This window comes from Xenopus laevis, chromosome 3L (assembly GCF_017654675.1).
Source record: "Xenopus laevis strain J_2021 chromosome 3L, Xenopus_laevis_v10.1, whole genome shotgun sequence".
In the NCBI taxonomy this organism is placed as follows: Eukaryota; Metazoa; Chordata; class Amphibia; order Anura; family Pipidae; genus Xenopus; species Xenopus laevis.
Window position 1 is genome coordinate 124109918 of NC_054375.1, and position 22177 is coordinate 124132094.

Sequence of the window (22177 nt, forward strand, 5' to 3'; positions counted from 1 at the left end):
GTTGAATGGAAAATAGAAGTGCAGGGAACTGCTGGGTTTCTGGGTCCACAATTAGATACACGTGGAAGGGTTGTCTATTTGTATGGAGACAATGACATTAATGAAATATATTCACATATTTCTCACTATGACTAGTACATCCCATGGCCTTTGAATTACAGCCTCCCACATTCCCTGGATGACAAATACTAAGATTTGCAATTTGCAGCAACTGAAAAGAATTTGACATTCCTGATATATTTATGCACAGAAATATATATATATATATATATATATATATATATATATATATATATATATATATATATATATAGATATATATAGATATACATACATATATATATATTTTCCTTTTATCTTTTATTACTTAAGCTCCCCATAGACGCAAAGATTTTTCCGAAGTCCGACCAATCCTTCGAAATTATCGTGAAGTTAGTGGGATTTGAACGATCGAACATCTTACGATTTTTCGGCCGACATCTGTCAGGAAATTGATCGGGCAGGTTAAAAAAATCTTTGTCGGTCCCAGTGCAATCTATCTTGGTTTGCAGGGCCAGGCAGGCAGCTCCCCTTTGTTTTCCTGGCAAATTGGTCTTTTTAGTTGATGGACAATTCGTACGATCGTTCCGAGATAATCGTGGTCTCACGATGACGATCGGATCTTTTAAAAATCTCCTATGGCCAGCTTTAGTTTCACCACATTTAAAGCTCTTGGAAAAGGGACAAAAACATCTTGGTAGTGTATATGTGAAAATAGGTGCATATTTGAAGTTTTGCTTTATGAGACCACTGCCATCTCCTTTCTAGGAGGTATCTTTTACTACCTTGGAAACAGACCCCGTCCCCATGGTTAAATGTATCCCTTCTCATGTCATATCCCCAGTCATTTAGGATTGTGTGGATTTACAGAAAATGTGCAAAATACCAGGCGTGCTATAAAATGGAGCAGTTCCTCCGTGTTGCAGTGCTTACAACTCATTTCCCTTGGACCATAACAGCTTGTATGTATTTATTTCTATAAAAGATCCAGTTTATCATTAATTCTGCACTGCGACAGACAGGGAGAACTGACTTTCATATACAGAAAGGTGTGTTTTTATGATGTGAAGCCTGTGGCACTGAATTGACATTGCCTCCTACTGCAGTGGCAGCCAAGTGCAGGAGGAGGCATCTCGCAACTCTTATTACCCACTGGCATTTATCTGATGATGAGAAAATCCAGACAACTACACATAACATGAAGAAAGATAAACACTTTTCAAAGTAAACTCACCACAGTAAACGGGGGTCAAGGTGCACATGCCCCAGACCATTCAACTAAGGGGAGATGTCACATGACCTTCTAGAAAAAAGGCTGGTTCAAACCAGACTTCAGTTGAAAAAAATGCTGCTTTAAAAGTGTTTGTTAAAAATGGCATCTTATTTGTGGTATAATGTATTTTGTGCCAGAGCTACACATAAAAACAACAACAGCCAACCTGTTAATCTAAACCTGATAATTAAGTTAAAGGCTCTGCACCTTCTACTTGGGTTAAATTATGCAGTAAAATAGTGGTGTGTTATTAATCCATAGAGCTCAATGGGCAACATGGTAAATCCTTGGGTTTACTATCTGTATATGACAAAGCAGTCTCAGGTATCACTTTTGTAGGTAAGCCATGTAGTCCATGTAATTTTAAGGGGTGGTTCGCCTTTATGTTAACCTTTAGTATGTTATAGAATGGCCAATTCTAAACAACTTTTCAACTGGCCTTCATTTTTTCTTTTTTTAATTTTTTACAGTTTTCTTTTTTATTTGCTGTCTTCTTCAAAGTATCTCCAGCTTTGAAATGGGGTTCACTGACCCCATCTAAAAAAACAAATGCTCTGTAAGGCTACAAATGTATAGTTATTGCTACTTTTTATTACTCACCTTTCTATTCAGGCCCTCTCCTATTCATATCAGTGCATGATTGCTAGGGTAATTTGGATCCTAGCAATTGAATAACAAGCTAAATAACTCAAAAACCACAAATCAATTGTGAATTGTATTAGAATATCAGTCACTACATCATATTATAAGTTCATTTAAAGGGGAACAACCCCTTTAAGAGCCTGGCATGCTGCTAGTTTTGTAACCTCAGCCACAAAAAGGCCTAGATCCTCTTTGGGTTAGTGACTGCACTCACAAGAGCTCTGCTAGGGTGCAAAAATGAGCAATATATTGGGTTCAGATACACAGCATTGTACACTATGGTCTTCTGAAGAGCAAACATGTATCTCTGTCTCTCTCTCTCTCTCTCTCTCTCTCTCTCTCTATCTATCTATATATATATTTACAGTATAGTGTTTAGTTATGCCAATGGAATAACAGATTTCCATTTCATTGCAGACTACTCCAAGCACGTGTCGTGTTGCAGTTCTGAGCTCTCGCCTAATGCACACGAACCTGTCTCTTGTGTATTACAGTGTTTTCTTTCAGATGTGCAGAGCTCATGGCATTGGCTATGATGTGAGGGTAAGGCTCAATACGCTGTTTCACAGTGATCAAGTGAGGAGGGTAATAAAATGTCAAAAGATCTGTAAACATGGAGAAATAGGTAGAAAAGAAAAATACTACGACATATGCTTCGGCCTGTATATTATGGAAACAAATATGTTTATGCTGTAGGGAACGGATGTAATGTGAAAACCAATAGGAGAGGGGCCCAAATACTCTATTAGTACTGGGAATAGATAACTAACCAAATCAAGGCCCTACATATGTGCGTAATGTATTTGAATAATGTGTTGGCAGTTTTATAGGCATGGTGTAGGTGTGAGAACATGGCATAGTGCTGTTGTGTGCATCAGATAAGAGGAAAGATTGAGAACATAATCAGAGGAGGGCTGTGGGTGTGTTTCTAGAGGGCAGTTATAAATGAAAGTGAAAGCCAGTGAAAAGGTATTCAGATACTGCTATTGGGCAGGTTTGTAAATTGGTAGGCCTGTTGTCATGGGGTGGCATGACTAGAAGACAGGAGTGTAGGTATGACCAAACGTAAGATACACATACCCATCCATAGGGCAGGTGCTTGGCTGTGGCAATAGGAATGGTGTGTTTGGTTAAACCAGATGAGTGAGTCTGGCCTGTAAATAAGTGTGCAGTTAGAACCAGTGGAAAAGTGAGTGGGAGTATATAGATGGCGGGTTTGGAGGTGTGGCTAAAAGGCTGGTGTGTGATTAAGAACATAATAGTGTGTACATGATGTATGGGTGTGACCAGATTATAAGTGTTAAATGAGATGTCCACCTTTCATGAATTAAACAGATTTTCCTATTTAAATTATATTGACAATTAGTTCCCATGAATAAAAATGCACCATTTTCAAGGTATTTACCTGAACTGGTTGCACTGATTAGATCATTGGCAATCTTTTCTTTGCCCAAGTCAAGGGGGTGTCACTAACAACCCAGCTGTGAAGGATCCTTACCAATAGAGGTCTGTCCTGGTTCTCTGCTTTCCTCACTAATCATTCCTTCAGTGTCTCCTACAATGGAGCATCATCTTCTCCCCTACCTCTTTGGGGTTCCTCAAGGCTCTGCCCCTTATTATTTTCTATCTATCTCCGTCGCAAACTAATCAACTGTCCGTTTATCAGCCAGTGTATGGACACCTTTAAGGGCATGTTCATCTTTAACATACTTTCATTAAACTAATTCCCATCTAATTAATAATTGAAATGTATTTTCATGAACAAAAACATGAAGAAATGACATGGTGCTGGGTGATGGGCCTGACCCATATCTGGCCGAAAATCAGCAGATCTTTACATGTATGGCCGTCTTAAGGCATGAATAAACAACAAGTTTTTGAGGTCGTCGATATAACTTCTGTGTGAGTGTGTGGTCAGAAGCACGGTGTATGCATGGTCACAGGCAGGGAGTCTCTAACTGCATTGTGGCATTTGTACAACATCTTAATGTTAGCAAGGTGCAATTGTCCATATTGGAATAATTACTTGTATAGACTAGTCATATAATTAGCTCTTCACCTGTGACACTAGGGTCTTGCATGATGAGGGATTGTTATTGAGGGATGTTAATGTATAATAACAGATTACATACAATATGTTTCATTAGGAATCTGTCTTAGGAGTTAATAAAAATTGATTGTTTTTTCTAGGAGAAAGATCACAAAATGACACACTTTGCTTTTCTTGTCAGGAGAAACAAGGGACAGTGTTTGTTCTACTAGAAAACCAGAAGAGGCATCGTCTGGGGATGTTGTGAGTAACAAGGCATGCTCTGTTGGTTACCAACATCTGTCAATGCCATTCAATAAGTCTAATATGATATCTGCTATAAGTGCCTGCATCACCAGGTTTACTGTATCAACCTGCAGGAGGTTAGGTGGGTGGTAGTCAGATCCGGACTGGCAATCTGTTAATTCTGGCAAATGCCAGACGGGCTGTTGAAAATTGCCATAGACAGTCACAATTAAGTGGACAGGTGGGGGGCTGTTTGGAACTCTGTATACTTGTAATACCAGGGCCTATTTTGAATCCCAGTCCATGCCTAGTGGTTGCAGTCTACATGGGGATCATGTTGAGATGCATGCAGTACTAAAACATTGCTGCACCTAGAAAGATTTTTGCAGGTGCCAATCTAGTGTAGTGCACAATACAAAGGAGCTCCGTAATGATCAGCTGCACTTAAAACAGGTCTCCTTTTGCTCAATGGGTCCACTGTGTTCTGGCCTAGCACCTTAATAGAAGACTACTTTGCTTATAAAACAGGTATCATTGGCCCCAGGGAAGGAACTATGGGTAGGCAGAAGAGTCACCTAGGGTGCAACAGTGGGGGATGCTAGGACCATAACTCTGGCCCTGTGTTGACTTCTAACACTGACCAAATGGGAACCTGCTTGGGCAAGTTGAATGAAAGTTGCTGCATTGTTAATAAACCATAAGGTAAGTAAGGCACTATGTTATAACAACTTGATTTCTTAATAGCTAGAATATCAAGCAGGAACTGGAACATTTAAACTTATATTCTGTTTTATGAAATTAAGTTCAATAAATATTATCTGTCCTCTTGTCCATCTCTGTCCTTTCTGTGGTCTTGTAGTCTCTCCCTTTCTGACCCCCTTTTTCTCCAGAACATCTCAGAGACTGCCAGAGAATTCTTTTATTTGTGTCCCTATGTCACCTTTTAGTATTAGTAAAATACTCCCTCCTCCTGTACCAGCTGCAGGGGTTGGGTTGAGCCAATTGTACTCGATGTCTGTCGGCTTAATAGTGTCAGCTTCATAACAGTCAGATTCCTTGTCACATGCTTGCATTCCCTCTCCATCCCTCAGCCATTTTGCGGGGTTGGTGGAGATTCAGTTCTCTGTAAAGGTTGCCAGAAAAGTGACAAATGTCCTTGTGTGACTAGGCACACACACCAGTTTTATTTCAGGCACTCACTAATGGATCAAGCTGCATTTCAATTGCCTGTGATATTTCAGAGAATACAGATGTACTTTGATTTGTGGGCATAAGGGTGATTGCCATAGACCTGCCATTGGTTTAAGTGCTAAGGGCTCTAGTGCTCATAAATATGCTGGTGTATTTTAGACCTACAGTATTTCCCAAGAGTTTTCATGCTGATGTCACCGCCCCATGTGGGTCCGGTATGGTGCTTTTCGTTCATTGCTGTCAGGACTGGTGACAGACTAACAGGAGCATAGTGGGCAAAATGCCCATTGTGCCATAGTAGTAATCCCATTATTATTAAATCGCAGACAGGCTATGAATAAAAGAAGACTGGCTTTGAAACTATTCAAGTTCATTCTGGCACGCATAGTAGTGCCGTGTATTTCTATGCACCCCCATGTTGTAAAGTATTTATCGTGGAGGCTACCATGTGTAATAAAGAGGCCTAAAATAAGTACAGACAGGTGCTACACAGATTCATAGAATATATATTTTAAAAATAGTAATGCATTTATATATACAAAAAAAGTAAATTTTTTTATATAAAAATACATTTATATATATATATATATATATATATATATATATATATATATATATATATATATATATATATATATATATATATGTAAAAAATACAATTACTCAGATATACAAGTTGATGTAAAAACATATTTACACACAGATATGATAAGTCCCCTTTAAGTGGAATATATTTTGTGTATATGAATGGCAGGAAGGCTGCATAAAGGGATGGAATAGTATGAGGGTTGTTGATGTGCTGGGTACATAAAAGAGAAAGACACTTACTGGATTTTCTGTGAATCTCATTACCAGGAGCATTGCCGATGATGTTCAGGGAGCACTGATGACCTTTGCCCGCAATTTGTTCATCGTTCATCAGGAAATATCAGCCCCTAATATGCAGGGAGACACTAATTTCAAGGTGAGCTGTTAATTAAGTAATGATTTCAGCTCCTTCTCAACTGTCACAAGCAAATAAAGAAGAGAGGGAGGCTTCACTCTTCATAGAAGCATCTCCAGTGTCCATTAATTACTGTCCTGCAAGGGTGTTGCATGCTAACAAGAGTCCTGCAGAGAGAGTCACAAGTAGAAATATAAGATTTATAGAGTAAAAGGCATTGTACAGAGCAGTCAGGCAGCAGAATGGCAATCAGTACTGGAACCAATATTAAAAACCAAGAATGGAAATTATGGTTATTGAGGGTTTTGACACTGCATATCCAGAATGGATAAAATATCAATCTGAAATTGATATATGTGCCAAGGGCCGTTCATGACCACAAATGGCACGCTACACTGATACACTCCTAGGTTTATAATAGAGCTAGCATAGTTTAGGGTGGTGGCACACAGGGAGATTTAGTCGCTTGCAATAAATATTCGCTACTGCGGGTGAATAATCTCCCTGAAATGTCTTCCCACTGGCAAGAATGTGAATGCTGGTGGGATGGCATAAGAATTGCTTCAGTTTTCCGTAGTCCCCTCACAAGGAAAGTTTGGACGACTTCGAATAAACGGAAGCATTTTGGGGAGATAAGTCACCCATAGTATCTTCCATGTGCTAAGGCTGGGTCCAGCCAAGAGTTTTTAATGCAAAAGGAGTCATTTACCAAGACCCTGGGTGCAAGTTCTAGAGCACTAAGGTGCCTTCGCCCTCCAGCCTACTGCCATTGTGGAGCGCAAGGACCTACGACCATGGACACTAATGGTGGGCAGGATGCAAAGTGCAAACAACATGGTGGCTTGTGTCTGGTTTTTGCATTTTGCATTCATGAAATGGTGAAAAAATTTGTGAACCTTTTTTTGTCGTGAATATTTTATCGTGCGACAATTTTTTTTTGCGTGTCATTTTTGTTGCAAACTACATTAACGATTATTAAATTATTTTTATGCTACCTTGTCTCTGCATTAGGGCTACCAATTAAAATTGGAAACGCACAATCGCACGCATTTTACACTCCGTATACTGCTACACAAATGCCCTACATTGTTACAGATCCTTCTATCCACTAGGCTACAACTGCTTTTTCAATAGAAAAAAGGTCTCCCTTGTTGCCAATTACTTACATGTCTGTTTTGACATTACTTCTGGTCGACTAGAAATGGTATCTTCTACTATACTTAGTAACTATGTGCTGTTTAAGTTAAAAGTACCATCTATAGTTTATATATTAATACTAGCTTGCAAACACAGGCACAACTAATAGTAAATCTGACAATCAACAGATATCTGGGTGCTTTGTATTTCACATTAAAATGAATAAACCATAAATGTATATGTATGTCCTAGACCTATAGAGACAGTGGGACTGCTCAGATCCCTTTGGTTGATGTGGAAGGAGAAGGGAAGGATAAAATGAAGTATGCGTTTGTTGCACATCTGTTTTTTGGGGGTTTTTGTTACTCAAAGTGAATATAGCTGTGTGGTGAATTTTTGACTCAGTTTTGCAAAAAGTTGCCAGCAAATCTGTACATGGTGAAATGTTTTGCTCATTGCTATCCCTGAGTTATCTACTATGAGTTAATGCCTATGCTGTAATAATTTTATTACCAAATGATCTAATCTAGTTTTTTTTTTCTCTGGGTTTTGGCTAATTAGTTAAAGGAACAGTAACATCAAAAAATTTAATTGTTTTAAAGTAATAAAATTATAATGCAATGTTGCCCTATACTGATAAAACTGCTTCAGAAACACTACTATTGCTTATATAAATAAGCTGCTGTGTAGCAATGGTGGCAGCCATTCAAGGGAGAAAAGGCTCAGGTTACATAGCAGATAAGCTCTGTAGAACATAATGGTGTTATCTGTTATCCACTATTCAACCTGTACCATATAGACTTTTTGCAATCTCAACACAGCAGCTTGTTTATATGAACTATAGTTGTGTTTCTGAAGCATTATACATTATATTTTTATTACTTTAAAAGACTCATTTTTTGGTGTTACTGTTCCTTTAATGATCAGATCATGTATTTATAGGAGCATTTATCTTTAAAACTATCATATCTGATCGTGTATGACAATCTTAAACAAAAGGAAATAAAAAGTGATGTTGTGAATGTGCTTTTAAAAGATTCAGTAGTAGAAGAAGTGTTTTGGTTTCAGGCTAATGGAATCTTTGTATTAAATCCAGGACATTGTGAAGGAAATTGAAGAAATTCTGGGAGTCACGGAAGAGAACAAACTGAAGTTTGACCAGGAAGGCAATTCCAACCTTTCCCTTTCTGCATAAACCTAGGTGCTCTGATAGCTGTTCTAATGGGTGCTGTATGTGGTAACAATAGGGCAAGCAGACCCTGTGACTGCTGGAGGGCCAAGCAATTTAGGAACCTGAATAATAAGAGACATTCGGTGCAAAGCAGTAGGGCGTGCCATTCCATTTGGTTGGTGAGAATCTCCAGCTTAAAATGAATTGATGAAGCGCAACTCAAAAAGCTCTTCATTTTTACCACCATTTGCTTTCAGGAAGCTTTTACTCTCAGCCATTTGCATTAGCATTGTGATAGGTGTTGCCACTTGTTGCTAAAACGTTGTTTGTAGACAGCTTCTATATGATGACCACATGAAATAAACATCAGTTAACAATTTGTACAAAACAATTGTCGATATTCTTTTTGTGATCTATTTAATCCAATCCAATATTCAACCTCATTACTGGGCACAACTAATAGGGAAGCATAAACTTTTTTTGTTTTTTTAATTCTTTGAGATAATCATTCAAACTTTTCAATACCAACCTTCTATACTCTGCTTTTTCATGAGCGATGTTGTCCTGCTATATATGTTGAGAGAGAGAGAGAGAGAAATATGGAATATACAGATGAGAAAGTTAGTCAGTAATGTTGCCCCAATCAGAATTGTGCTTCTCCACCGAAGGGTATTTTCCTGTGTAGTTGTGTGTGTGATACTGGTTTGTGCTAAGGGGTTCTTCTCAAGTGAGGTCAAGGGTTGATATATGTGAACATCATACATACAACCAAGACTATTATATTTATGGTGTTACATGCACACGTGGGCAGTTATATATGGGTAAAACAACTTTGGGGCCTGACAGTGGGCACAGTTTCCTTCTCTCTATTCATTTGGCTTTCCAGATAATGTAATTCATATTTTATTGAATCACGGTGAATACTAAACAGATTATGATAACTGGAGTAAGATTCCAGGGTATATAACCACAAATATTTTTGTATAGGTAATTCTGAATTGGGAAAGCCAGTCGGATGACTAACGAAACATCTTCAAGGAAAAAGAAAATACAGCAAGTCCAGTTGATTTGACTTATTACTATAGATATATCATGACCTGGATAAATGAGAACCTTCACAGACATACTGTGAATGTCTTTTTACAAATGTCATGACATGAGCAGTACTGATCTTGGTCCAGGGTAAGCCAAATTGGGGTCAGAATGTATGTTTCTGCTGTACCAGTGGTTGTTTTGGAATAGTATGAGTGGTAGTTTAAAGGAGAAGCATTTTACAATTGGGGTGCCAAAAGTAAGGTACCCCCAAGTGACTATTTTTAATTACCTGACACCCGGGACGGTGCTCCAATCAGCAGAAAACTGCATTTCTAGCGAGCACCACGGAGAGATCCTCTTCCTGCTTCATTGGTTTTCAAGTTTCCCAGGGCAGACGCATGTGCAGTAGAGCGAAATAGCCGACTTTTCCGTTAAAGTCCAGCTTTCCGCTCTACTCGCATGCGCAATTGTGAGAAGACCCGAAGAAGCAGGAACAGGATCTCTCCATGGTGGTCTCTAGAATAACCTAGGGCCAGTGCAGTTTTCTGCTGATAGGAGCGCCAACCGGGGTGTCAGATAAGTAAAAGTAGTCTCTTGGGGGTGCCTAACTTTTTGCACCCCCAAGTGTAAAATGCTATTCCTTCTCTTTTAACAAGAATAAACATTATATTTCATTATTACTATGTATTAATGACTACAAACCTTATTGAAATGTATTTTTTGCTGTGCACTCTCATACTTTAATACAGACCACAGGGCCCTGGGATGACCGTATATCAGGGGTGCTGGCCCTGCAGCCGTATAACGTTAGATAACCTACTTACATTTGTAAGAGGAGTTCTATAGGCAACTTCAATCCTTGCAATAAAAGACGTCACAACAGTAACTATTTACAGTGGTGTGAAAAACTATTTGCCCCCTTCCTGATTTCTTATTCTTTTGCATGTTTGTCACACTTAAATGTTTCTGCTCATCAAAAACCGTTAACTATTAGTCAAAGATAACATAATTGAACACAAAATGCAGTTTTTAAATGAAGGTTTACGTTATTAAGGGAGAAAAAAAACTCCAAATCTACATGGGCCTGTGTGAAAAAGTGATTGCCCCCCTTGTTAAAAAATAACTTAACTGTGGTTTATCACACCTGAGTTCAATTTCAAAGGTTATAAAGCCATTTCTAAAGCTTTGGGACTCCAGCGAACCACAGTGAGAGCCATTATCCACAAATGGCAAAAACATGGAACAGTGGTGAACCTTCCCAGGAGTGGCCGGCCGACCAAAATTACCCCAAGAGCGCAGAGACAACTCATCCGAGAGGCCACAAAAGACCCCAGGACAACATCTAAAGAACTGCAGGCCTCACTTGCCTCAATTAAGGTCAGTGTTCACGACTCCACCATAAGAAAGAGACTGGGCAAAAACGGCCTGCATGGCAGATTTCCAAGGCGCAAACCACTTTTAAGCAAAAAGAACATTAAGGCTCGTCTCAATTTTGCTAAAAAACATCTCAATGATTGCCAAGACTTTTGGGAAAATACCTTGTGGACCGACGAGACAAAAGTTGAACTTTTTGGAAGGTGCGCGTCCCGTTACATCTGGCGTAAAAGTAACACAGCATTTCAGAAAAAGAACATCATACCAACAGTAAAATATGGTGGTGGTAGTGTGATGGTCTGGGGTTGTTTTGCTGCTTCAGGACCTGGAAGACTTGCTGTGATAGATGGAACCATGAATTCTACTGTCTACCAAAAAATCCTGAAGGAGAATGTCCGGCCATCTGTTCGTCAACTCAAGCTGAAGCGATCTTGGGTGCTGCAGCAGGACAATGACCCAAAACACACCAGCAAATCCACCTCTGAATGGCTGAAGAAAAACAAAATGAAGACTTTGGAGTGGCCTAGTCAAAGTCCTGACCTGAATCCTATTGAGATGTTGTGGCATGACCTCAAAAAGGCGGTTCATGCTAGAAAACCCTCAAATAAAGCTGAATTACAACAATTCTGCAAAGATGAGTGGACCAAAATTCCTCCAGAGCACTGTAAAAGACTCGTTGCAAGTTATCGCAAACGCTTGATTGCAGTTATTGCTGCTAAGGGTGGCCCAACCAGTTATTAGGTTCAGGGGGCAATTACTTTTTCACACAGGTTTGGATTTCTTTTCTCCCTAAATAATAAAAACCCTCATTTAAAAACTGCATTTTGTGTTTACTTGTGTTATCTTTGACTAATAGTTAAATGTGTTTGATGATCAGAAACATTTTGTGTGACAAACATGCAAAAGAATAAGAAATCAGGAAGGGGGCAAATAGTTTTTCACACCACTGTAGTGTTAGAACTGTCTTTTAAATCAGAATATAATGATAGAATGTCATCTTACATTCCATTGCTATTAATTACTAAGGTCTATTAGTAAAACGGTGAAGTGCCCTGTACCACTAAGGAATAATGCAAGGTTATCCGAGGTCAAATGTGAATTCAGGATAGGACCTATTAAGGGATGAAGGGATTACACTCATCCATTGAGACCTGAAGTAGATTTTACAAGCAATAACGGGAGGTGGGCCCACACCACAGCCATCACTGAACTAAAGCTCACAGAATGCATGGCTCACAATGGATGCAGTAAATTGTAGTCCAGCAAGAGCTGGAACATTGTTGGGGCTGAATTAATGGTTTCTACTAACCTGCATATGCCTCAGGTAGTTTCATACATTGGAAAAGTTGAGTGTTTTCCCTTAAGAGTTTACCTGGCATGTAGTTGCTGCTAACCTGCACGCGCCTGGCACGTACAACAACAAATCAGTAGGTAACATTTGCTGGTTGTTTGTTTAAAGGGGACATATAAGCAGATTCAGGAGTCGACAATTTGTTAGGCACACCCCAATGATTATTTATGCTCATCTCTTTTCTGCTAAATCTCTTTTCTGCTAAAAAAAAAAGTGCCAGCATTTGGTACTATTGTTGCCATCTTCTCTCCTTTCCCAAGGAACCCTGCCTTGCAACTGGTCTGAGTTAAGCTCATATGCACTTTCAGAACAGTGAAGAGACTAGGAAAAGATGGTGGGGTGGCACTCACTAGAATATTACCCCAACGGTTTCTTTTTTTTTAAATAGAGGAGCCCTTGTCCAAGGTTTAGGGCCAGATTTCTAAAATGTGCGCCCCTTAGCCATACACCACCCCAACTGCGCTCAACCCCCTACCCGCTCATCCTGCTCATTTCCCCACCGCCGACCTGCTCGTCCCCCCACCGCCAGCTCACTCCCCGACCTGCTCACCTCATTCGCTATTCTACCAATTGCCGGCACTGGGAGGGCGGGATGAGAAGCGGTGGCAGGCGGGTTGAGATGCGGCCAGTGTGCCGCCACCAGCATTTGCTGCCCTAGGCCCGAGCCTATGTGGCCTGCCCACAAATCCGAGCCTGCCAGGGTCAAAGTAGGGTTGCCACCTTTGCCAACTGAAAAAATGTAGACAGAGGGGTTGGGGGTGATGACTGCACAGCCTGGGAATTCAGGGAGCAGGAAGTGGAAAAGAAGGGAGGGATTATTAGGGTTTTTTCAGAAATATTCAATAAATCAGCCTGAAACACTACTTTTTTAAGCACAATTCTTCTATATCTAAATGAGTATAACGCACTGGTACATTCTTATTTTTTACACAAAATGTCTCCTTTAAGCTAAGCTGTGAGGGGCTCTGATGTCAGATGATGAACTAAAATGTACCTGTCTTAAAATGACAAAAAAAAGGGGGGGGGCAGGACCAAGTCCTAAAGGTCTGGACAGGTATGAACCCAATCTGAAGTAATTATGAGTAATTATTGTAACTATTTGGCACACCACAGGAATAAATCTTTTCACTGTCCTTTAAAAACAAACATCTTACTGGTTGCTACGGTTAACTGCCCATGGATACTTTGTGTTTTAATTACTGCACTCTCAGTCAGTCTGTAGCCGTTCCCACATGCTTCCTACCTGCGCTGCACTTACATTGCACACAATCTCTTTATGATACCCAGAATCCTACCCGCTCCTTTATCCCTACAGTACACACGGCTTCCCACATAAGCCTTTATAGCCGGCTGATTACAGTCATCCACTTTTCAAGTTAATTTCCCAGCTGGCCTGCTGCTTCCTGTATAGACGAATAATCCCGCCCACCCAACATCACGTGAGGGAGTCACCTGCTACCGTGACGTCACAACGCCAATCCTTGCGCTGCATAGGAAGCGGCACTTAGCGGTCATGGGTATGTTGAGATTGGTCAGTGTCACGTGGTTGTACCCCATAAGAGCCTGTAGATGTAATAATTACCGGTACCGTAGCATGGAATGTCGGGCTTTAGTATAGGTCAGTATATGGGATCGTTGCGGAATTCTTTTTATGTCATTGGTTGGTTTAGGCAGAACAGTTGTGTATACAAAGTTACTGCTGTACAGCCAGGCTAGGCTATGTATAAGTTACAAGTATAGCAGCATATCCCCACGTCTTATATATGTACCTCATCCATTATATAGTGCAGTGATCCCCAACCAGTAGCTCGCGAGCAACATGTTGCTCCCCAACCCCTTGGATGTTGCTCTCAGTGGCCTCAAAGCAGGTGCTTATTTTTTAATTCCTGGCTTGGAAGCAAGTTTTGGTTGCATGAAAACCAGATGTACAGCTAACCAGAACCTCCTGTAGGCTGCCAGTCCACATAGGGGCTACCAATAGCCAATCACAGCCCTTATTTGGCACCACCCAGGAAAATTTTTCATGCTTATGTTGCTCCCCAACACTTTTTACATCTGAATGTTGCTCACGGGTGAAAAAGGTTGGGGACCCCTGATATAGTGAATAAAGTACCCCCTCTTGTAAAATATAAGGATATTATAAGTTACCGAGGAGTTTCATGACCATATAAAAACACGAGGCCGAAGGCCGAGTGTTTTTATACAGGTCATGGAACTCCGAGGTAACTTCTAATATCCTCATATTTTACAACTGGGGGTACTTTATTTATTATAATACACAAATTTTAGTGAGTCATGTGACAGAAATTACATCACTACTCACCGTTTATAACTGATGACATAACTACTCACCGTTTATAAGGATATAATTTACAAGATATTCATGGCTTTTGTGTATTATAGGGGGTTATTCTGTACTATCTTTTCTTCTGTAAAGCTGCTCATATACCTAATATCCTGTCACTGAGAAGATCTTTGTCTGATAGGACCACTTGCAAGTCTAAATCAGCCTGATCATAAGAGGCCTATACAGGCCGTGAGGAGTGGACTGTATCAATTTGCCAATGTGGTCCTTACACGATGAGATTTTCAAACCAGTCTAGTTAATATCTGGCAAAGATCAGGTGAGGCCACAGGAAAGGGTGCATACACTAGCAGCGATGCTACCAACTAGGCTTGAAGGGGCTGAAATGGCAGCTTAATTCTGTTCTTGTGTGTGTGGCATGCTTAAAGGAGAATCCAACCCCTTATTAAAAAAAAAATGCGTTAGTGCTCCAGCAAGAAGTAGGGATACGCATGCCGTCTATCCTTTGAGAGGGAGGGGGCGATGGATGACGCTGGTATCTGGGCACCCTCAGGGCAAATCCAGCCCTGCTCATAGTACATTATTCCAGAAAGTGCCCCTGGACAGCATGCTCACTTATTTGTGCAGAGTGGTGCAGTGGCACTCATGGGCGCCATCTTGCAGGTGTTCTTCCTCCTTCCCTTCGGCAATTCATGGAACCTTTTGGCGCATGTGCAGTTGGTACAAATACCGGACTGTTTAAAGTGCACATGCGGCAAAAACCTGCATTCCTTTACTGAAGAAGACCAAGGCAAATGGTGCTCATGAGTTCCACTGCGCTGCTCTGAATAAATAACTGAGCATGCTGTCCAGGGGCAATTTCTGGAAGTTTGAAGAGCTGACCCCATGGCTACACAGCATCTTGTTTATATAAACTATATTAGTCTTTCTGAAACAAACACACCTGTTTTACTAGTGCAGATCAACAGTACATTATATTTTAATTACTTTTGTACACTTTCAGTTTTTGGTGCTACTGTTCCTTTAAAAGATGGTGTCGGAGGTGCCATAAAATGGAGTCTGAGTCGAAGGATTTATGTACCAACTAAATAGCCCTGCAAATTACCCTAGCAACCATGCATTATTTTGATAAGAAACTGGAATATGAATAGGAGAGGCCTGAATAGAGAGATGAGTATTAAAAAGTAGCAATAACAATACATTTTGTAGCCTTACAGAGTATTTGTTCTTTAGATGCGTCAGTGACCCCCCATTTGAAAGCTGGAAAGAATCAGAAGAAGGCAGATAATTAAAAAAAAAACTATAAAAATAAATAATGATCAATTGAAAAGTTGCTTGGAATTGGCCTTACTATAACATACTAAAAGTTAATTAAAAGTTGAATTTTGTGGCACGATAATGGAGTGCTCTACCTGTAGGGTTTCCAGTGGTGGGTGCTCAACCAGAAATCCCATTCCTTGCACAGGGACAAAAGTCAGTATAGACAAAATCCAGAAGCACGGGAAAAATAATTGCTGTGTGAAAATAGGTGATTTATTTAGTCCATAAGCATTCACAAAAAAGTCAAGTTTCGGAACCATCCGGGCCCTTTATCAAGCCTAGTGAGTGCACATTAGTGAACCTGTATATAAGGAGTAGGGAATTACAAACACCTCCCACATTCCAAAGTGATGCCATCCCAAATTGGTATACACTGTACACATGTCTCTTAATATACTCCATAAGAAATCCGTGTGATATCCATAGTGCATAAATTCAGAGGAAAACACCTCCAATGAAAAACAGAACTTCAATACATCATTTGTTGAACTGACACAAATATATGTGAATATCTAGTGCTTTAACTATGTAATATTCAACATACCTGAGACATATAGTTCTGCATATCGCTCTCCGCATATTTCGTGAGATGCTTTTTATACATGCAGTTGTTGTGCACCTTGTTTATACAGGAGCAGTGGCCAGTTCCATGTTGTAGCTCCCACCCTTCCCAGCTATAGTCAGGTGTTCCCACTGGTGGCTAATTAAAGGGCAACCATGTTTGGGAGTTTTAACCTTGAAAGCAGCAAGTAAGTTGCAGGTAAAATGTATAATGAAGCAATAGAATTCTTAATGAATCCGGTAAAAATTGAGCGTCGGATTGGCCAGATATGAGATATGGGATGAGTTTCACGTAGCAGGCCAGGTTAAATATATTGCAATATATGGACAAACAATCCCTGTTTTGTTTAAAGGGTAAGGCATTTTTAGTAGCTTAAAGGATAAGTAAACCTTAAAAATAAGTGATTTTAAGATTGATGAATGCAATATACAGTTATTATTATTTTTTTGATTCCAAGGTATTAAGGGATACATGTACTGTTAATATTAATGAATTTTGTTACAACAGCGCCACCTGCTGGTCAGTTTCCCACCAGTCTGACCACCAAATAGTCAAGGAAGTTGTCAGGAGAAAGATAGAGGCTGCTCTGATGTTCTTCTGCTTAGGGAAAAAATTAGGAATCTTTCCTAAGCAGAAGGACATCAGAGCAGCCTCTTTCTTTCTCCTGAAAACTTCCTTGGCTACTTTGTGGTCAGACTGGTGGGAAACTGATCAGCAGGTGGCGCTGTTGTATTGTAACAAAATGTATTCATATGAACAGTACACGCATCCCTTAATATCTTGGAATGGAAAAAAAAAAATGAATGTACATAGCAAAAGTGCTTAGAATAGCACCCTCATCAATTTTACATTCACTTATTTTAAGGGTTTACTTATCCTTTAAGGCACAAAATGTCTCAATGTCTTAAATATATTGATAATGGGTTGAGTGCAGAGGACCTCTTGCATTTGTCTATATGAATTTTGTGGTTACAGCCTAATTGAACCCTGCTTAATGGTTTAGAAACGAGTGGTGAGCACAACTTTGTTATAGTTTAAATCCCCCCCCCCGCAAGCTCTAAGACCACCCACACCAGGAGGGAGCTTCCTGTTCCAGCAGCCATTTTGGGGCACACGCATGAGCATAATGAGCGAATGCGCAACTTACTCATTTTGTGCATGCACGTGATGTCAGAAGCTCATTATGCTCGTGCGTTCTGCACAACATGGCCACTCCCACCAGGAGCTCCCTTCCGTTGTGAGTGTCCTAGCACAACAACTACTGTCAGCCCCAACCAGAGTGTGGGCTGTTATAAGCCTCACCTTTTTGTGTGTGGGGGGGAATATTTAAGGGCAACAGGTGCCCTTTAAAAAGGAGCTCAATCTGTTTTAGTTTACTAAAATTTCAGTTTACTTTTAAACTGTTACAATTCTAACTAGATCTGAGTCCTGGTTTTCGTGAGGTTATCATTGTGTTTACTATACTTCATTTGGGTGGAGTAAGTTCCTATTATGAACAAGCTCCAGCTACTATATATACTAATTTGCTTCCATAAACAGCCTCCCTGTCAGTGAAACGAGCAGGACACATCGGTTTGCTTTTGTTGTTGTTGTTGTGATTTCCGGAACTCGCTGAGCTGTGCAGTCAGAGCCTGATAATTAATCAGCTCCCTTCTTATTTACTGCACTAAAATGGCAGGTGCTGCTATTTATTAATCATATGCAGACACAAACAAGGCCGGCATCGCCCCGGTAATTAATAGAACAGGATCCTTTTCTTTGTGTGTTAATAAATAGGACTGGAGACTGTTAACAAATTTTAATGTTTAGTAGAAGCTTCAGAGACACTTACTGTGCAGTAAATTAGCTCTGCATTCCTTTAATCTCTCTCTAATGATTCCACCACCATTATAAGCCCCAACTGGTGGGAAATGCAGTATGGCCTGGGGCAGTGATTACAGTCACAGAGCCATGTCACGTGAATAGCGGGAAACATCCCCTGATCCTTGATCGGAGATGGGAAACTTACAGCCTAGCAGTCGAACCATAGATGCCTCTCCACACATTTAACCTGCAAACAAAAAGTCCCAGCAACCTCCAAGAGACTTTGGCTTTCAGTGGATGGTGAAACCTGTAGTTAAATAACAACTGTAGCGAGATGATTATCCTTAGCATCACGTCTGGGGGCTAAACTGTAATAAATGATAAAATCAATAGAGCCCAAAAAAAAGAGGCCCCATCTGATCCATCGGCAATGGGTCATTTTGGCCAAGGTCACAGTGGTAGACTAGTTCACAGTCCTTTTATTTGTTACAAACATAAAAACCAGTAAAAAAAAAACCTGTCTCGTGGAATATAAAAGGTGAGGCAATAGTACAGCATGTTCAGAACTGAATGTAGTTATTTGTGTGTCTGCCTAGATCAGGTATTTAGTGGATATTGCCTGTGTGTGTTGACTAACTGCTTTTTCATTTATTTTCTATGGAACTTATTCCTTGGCCCCTCGTGTGCTGGAACCTTTCTGCTGTTGTCTCCTCATTCTTAGTATTAGCTTCTTCCTCCCTTTTCGAGACATGTTTTTAGCGAAAAGAGCCCATGAGGTGTTGCTTCGCCTTCTCCTTTTCCCAGCAGGCTCTGGGGGCCTCCCACGTCCTAATGCATCAGAAGTTCTAACAGAGCACCTTTTGCAGCGGAATTTACCTCCCTGGACTTCCTACTGTGTTAGGTACAGCTCTGTTTCCAATGACCAGTTTGCTCTGTCCAACTTCAACTGGGACGTGAAAGGGACAAATTACCATATCCTCCGAACAGGCTGCTTCCCATTCATTAAATATCACTGCTCCCGAGCTGCCCCCCAGGACCTGAGGCTCCACAACCTTTTTTTCACGGCACTCAAAGCCATAAATCTAGGTAAGTGATGGAGAGATGCTGTAATTACACCCCACACACTCCATCCTGCCTCCCACCCAAGGCTTATTAAATATTTAGCTTTATAAAGGCCATCAATTGTCTTTTCAAACAGAATATGTGGAGCGTGGCTTCCTGTGGCTGCTTATCCATATGGCTGGGATTAATTACTTTGCTTTATTATCGCAGCTTATTAAAATCTCCCTTGCTGCCGTTGGTTAGAACAGCCCATTATGTTAGCGGGTTATTATGGGTTTCATATTAATCGCATTATTATCTCTCTGGCTGCCTTTCATTAGCAAAGCTGCAGAGATGCTCCAAACATAAATAAATAATATAAACTTATCCTTTCACTGCCTGCATAGAAGAGGGGGAGCCAAAGACGACAGTTTTAGAATGCACAAGAAAGGAATTATTGCTCTTAAGTCATCTGGCCCTTACCTTTTCTGTGTGCCTCCTCTCTGCAGGCATCCCGACACTGATGTATGGTTTGGGGTCCTGGCTGTTTGCCCGAGTCACTGAGACTGTCCCAACCAGCTGCGGGCCAGTGACTATCTACTTTCTCATCAAGGAGGACGAAGGAGCCTTGTTCTGAGATAGACTGCAACATGGTTCTCTAACCTTCTGTTCAAGTTGTCCCTTGGCACCTTCATTTCCATTTCACTCACCTTCAGTCCTACCCGCCACCTCACATTTCTTTAGTGCGTACTTTCACTTTCCCCTTTCGTTTTCCTTCCATTTCGGTCTCATTCTATCCCTTTTCCATATTTCCACAAGAACTAACGAGTATCAAATAGGTTTCTGCCCTTTTGCTAGAACATATTTATTTTAGTAACATGTTTGACAAATGTAAATGAAGGCTATTCTTCTTATTTAATATTGTTGTAACTTGTGTTTTTTTTTTTTTTAAATATTTTTATTTCTGAAAAGTTTATACATTTGTGTACAGTATAGTATTTATCCATTCAGCATCAAAAACATGAAATACATCCGTTTGTCAACCTATAATGTACAGTTAAAACACAGTCATGCAACTGAAGGAAATGTGAGCAATTCCAAAGTGGAGTTGTCTCCCTGATGTATCAAAATCCGGACTAGTTGCACAGGATCCGATCCTCAGATTAGATGCTTCAGAAACATATCGTAAATATTACGTTATGACCTTGTCTAATAAGCAAACCGATATTAATATACATTTAGTTATGAACATCATTTATAGAAATGTGTAGGTAAGCTAACACTTAAAACTTAACCATAAACAAAACACATCTGGTTTTTAGTGTGGAGACTTGTAGCAAAATACTTCAGCAAAATAATCACCTGTTGGTTAGAGTTTATTAACATAAGAGTTATATTGCAAGGAGTTAGGCAGGGGGCCTATCCCCAAATCTGTACACTATCCATGGATGCCAGACTTTTTGCACCATCTGGAGCCTATCTGTTGTTATTCCTGTTAGCTTTTCGTTAATAAAAATTCAGTCTATCTTATTTTTAAACATTACAAAATTGTAACAAGTGTTTTTTTTAATAACCAGGGGGCCTCCAATCTGTGGCCTTTCAGACATCACTAAACTACAGTTCACATAAATAGGGTTTAGCTAGAGTGGCGCACAAACACATTCCTGCTCTACCCTAGCCAGGGATAGGATGCCATATAACCCCTCACCTGCACAAATACTAAAAATGTAAACAAGTGACCAAGCTTAGGAGAATAATCTTTAGTAAGAAGTTGAGAGCCAGAGCCAGTCTACTCATTATTTGAAGTCAAGAAGGATTTTTTGCCCTTCTGAGTAGAGTCCTTCAGCTGGTCGGGTACCTGCGGGTTACCCGCAAAAACCTGTGGGTTGCGGATAAGGTACTTGCGGGTTGGGTCGGGTAGCAGGTCCAAACGGGTAAGAATGCGGGTCCGGATTGCTGGTACGGGTCGGGTACGGGTTTCAAAAAAATGGACTGCGCAGGACTCTACTTCTGAGACATGATGGAGACACCTTGCTGGGATTTTATTAAGGTGAAGGCTGACTTTTTTTTTCGAGCCACACCGAATTTTCTAATGTCACCACTTCGAGTAGACACGAGTATATAAATGACTTCAGCAATCTGTGTGAACTCTCAGAAGATGCTGAATGAGTGGGTCCCATGGGTTTTGGGCCAACCCATGTGTCCCTAGTCTTCAAGCCTCCTTTTAGAGAAAGTGCTCTCCACAATTTTACATGTCCTGATACAGTTATGCACTTTTTTAGGAGCCAGATAATTATAATACAGTGATTCCATTTCAGGTTAGAGGCCATAAAAATCTCTTGGAAACTTCACATCCTACTTGGCCCCTCCTGTTTTAGTGAATGTAGCTCAGTCACAATTGGTAAACCTGTGACTACACCCATTGTCATACAAAGCTAAAGTTTTTTGTAGTCATTGTCAGTGACTGACAAGTTAGGCAGAGAAATCCTTTTTTATCTTTGTTTTGTAGACCCTATTCTACCTTTGCATTTTTCATCCTTTTATCATGTCTTTAAAGTTCAATTAAGTGCACCTTTGTTAAGGCTTGTTTTGGCCATGTAGTTCATAACCTTAACATTCCATAAATCAATAAAGGTTCTTTCATTTTGGACTTTATTGCTTTACGGAGTGTTAAGTTCTACTCTCTTTAAGACCATGATAAAATGGTTTTTAATT

General features: G+C 40.2%; 2 protein-coding genes across 5 annotated transcripts in view; both read left to right on the top strand.

Moving 5' to 3' along the window:
- The window catches only part of iqch.L (IQ motif containing H L homeolog), a 67386-nt gene extending 58337 nt beyond the window's left edge, over positions 1 to 9049 (top strand). For both annotated transcript variants that reach the window (XM_018253307.2, XM_018253310.2), the window contains exons 18-21: positions 2372 to 2497; positions 4186 to 4247; positions 6276 to 6384; positions 8597 to 9049. In XM_018253307.2, the coding sequence (XP_018108796.1) occupies positions 2372 to 2497; positions 4186 to 4247; positions 6276 to 6384; positions 8597 to 8695 (396 nt within the window). In that variant the 3' untranslated portion in view covers positions 8696 to 9049. The remainder of the gene's footprint in view (positions 1 to 2371; positions 2498 to 4185; positions 4248 to 6275; positions 6385 to 8596) is intronic.
- A 4792-nt stretch (positions 9050 to 13841) lies between these two features.
- Positions 13842 to 20381, top strand: c15orf61.L (chromosome 15 open reading frame 61 L homeolog). 3 transcript variants are annotated; one of them, XM_018253314.2, is made up of 3 exons: positions 13842 to 13948; positions 19143 to 19507; positions 19972 to 20381. In XM_018253314.2, the coding sequence occupies exons 2-3, from the start codon at positions 19171 to 19173 to the stop codon at positions 20097 to 20099; spliced, it is 465 nt and encodes a 154-aa protein (XP_018108803.1). In that variant the 5' UTR covers positions 13842 to 13948; positions 19143 to 19170; the 3' UTR covers positions 20100 to 20381. The 3 variants fall into 3 exon arrangements, with proteins under 3 accessions (XP_018108803.1, XP_018108805.1, XP_018108804.1); XM_018253316.2 differs by having other exon boundaries at positions 13902 to 13962; XM_018253315.2 differs by having other exon boundaries at positions 13939 to 14049.
- The last annotated feature ends 1796 nt before the right edge of the window (positions 20382 to 22177 follow it).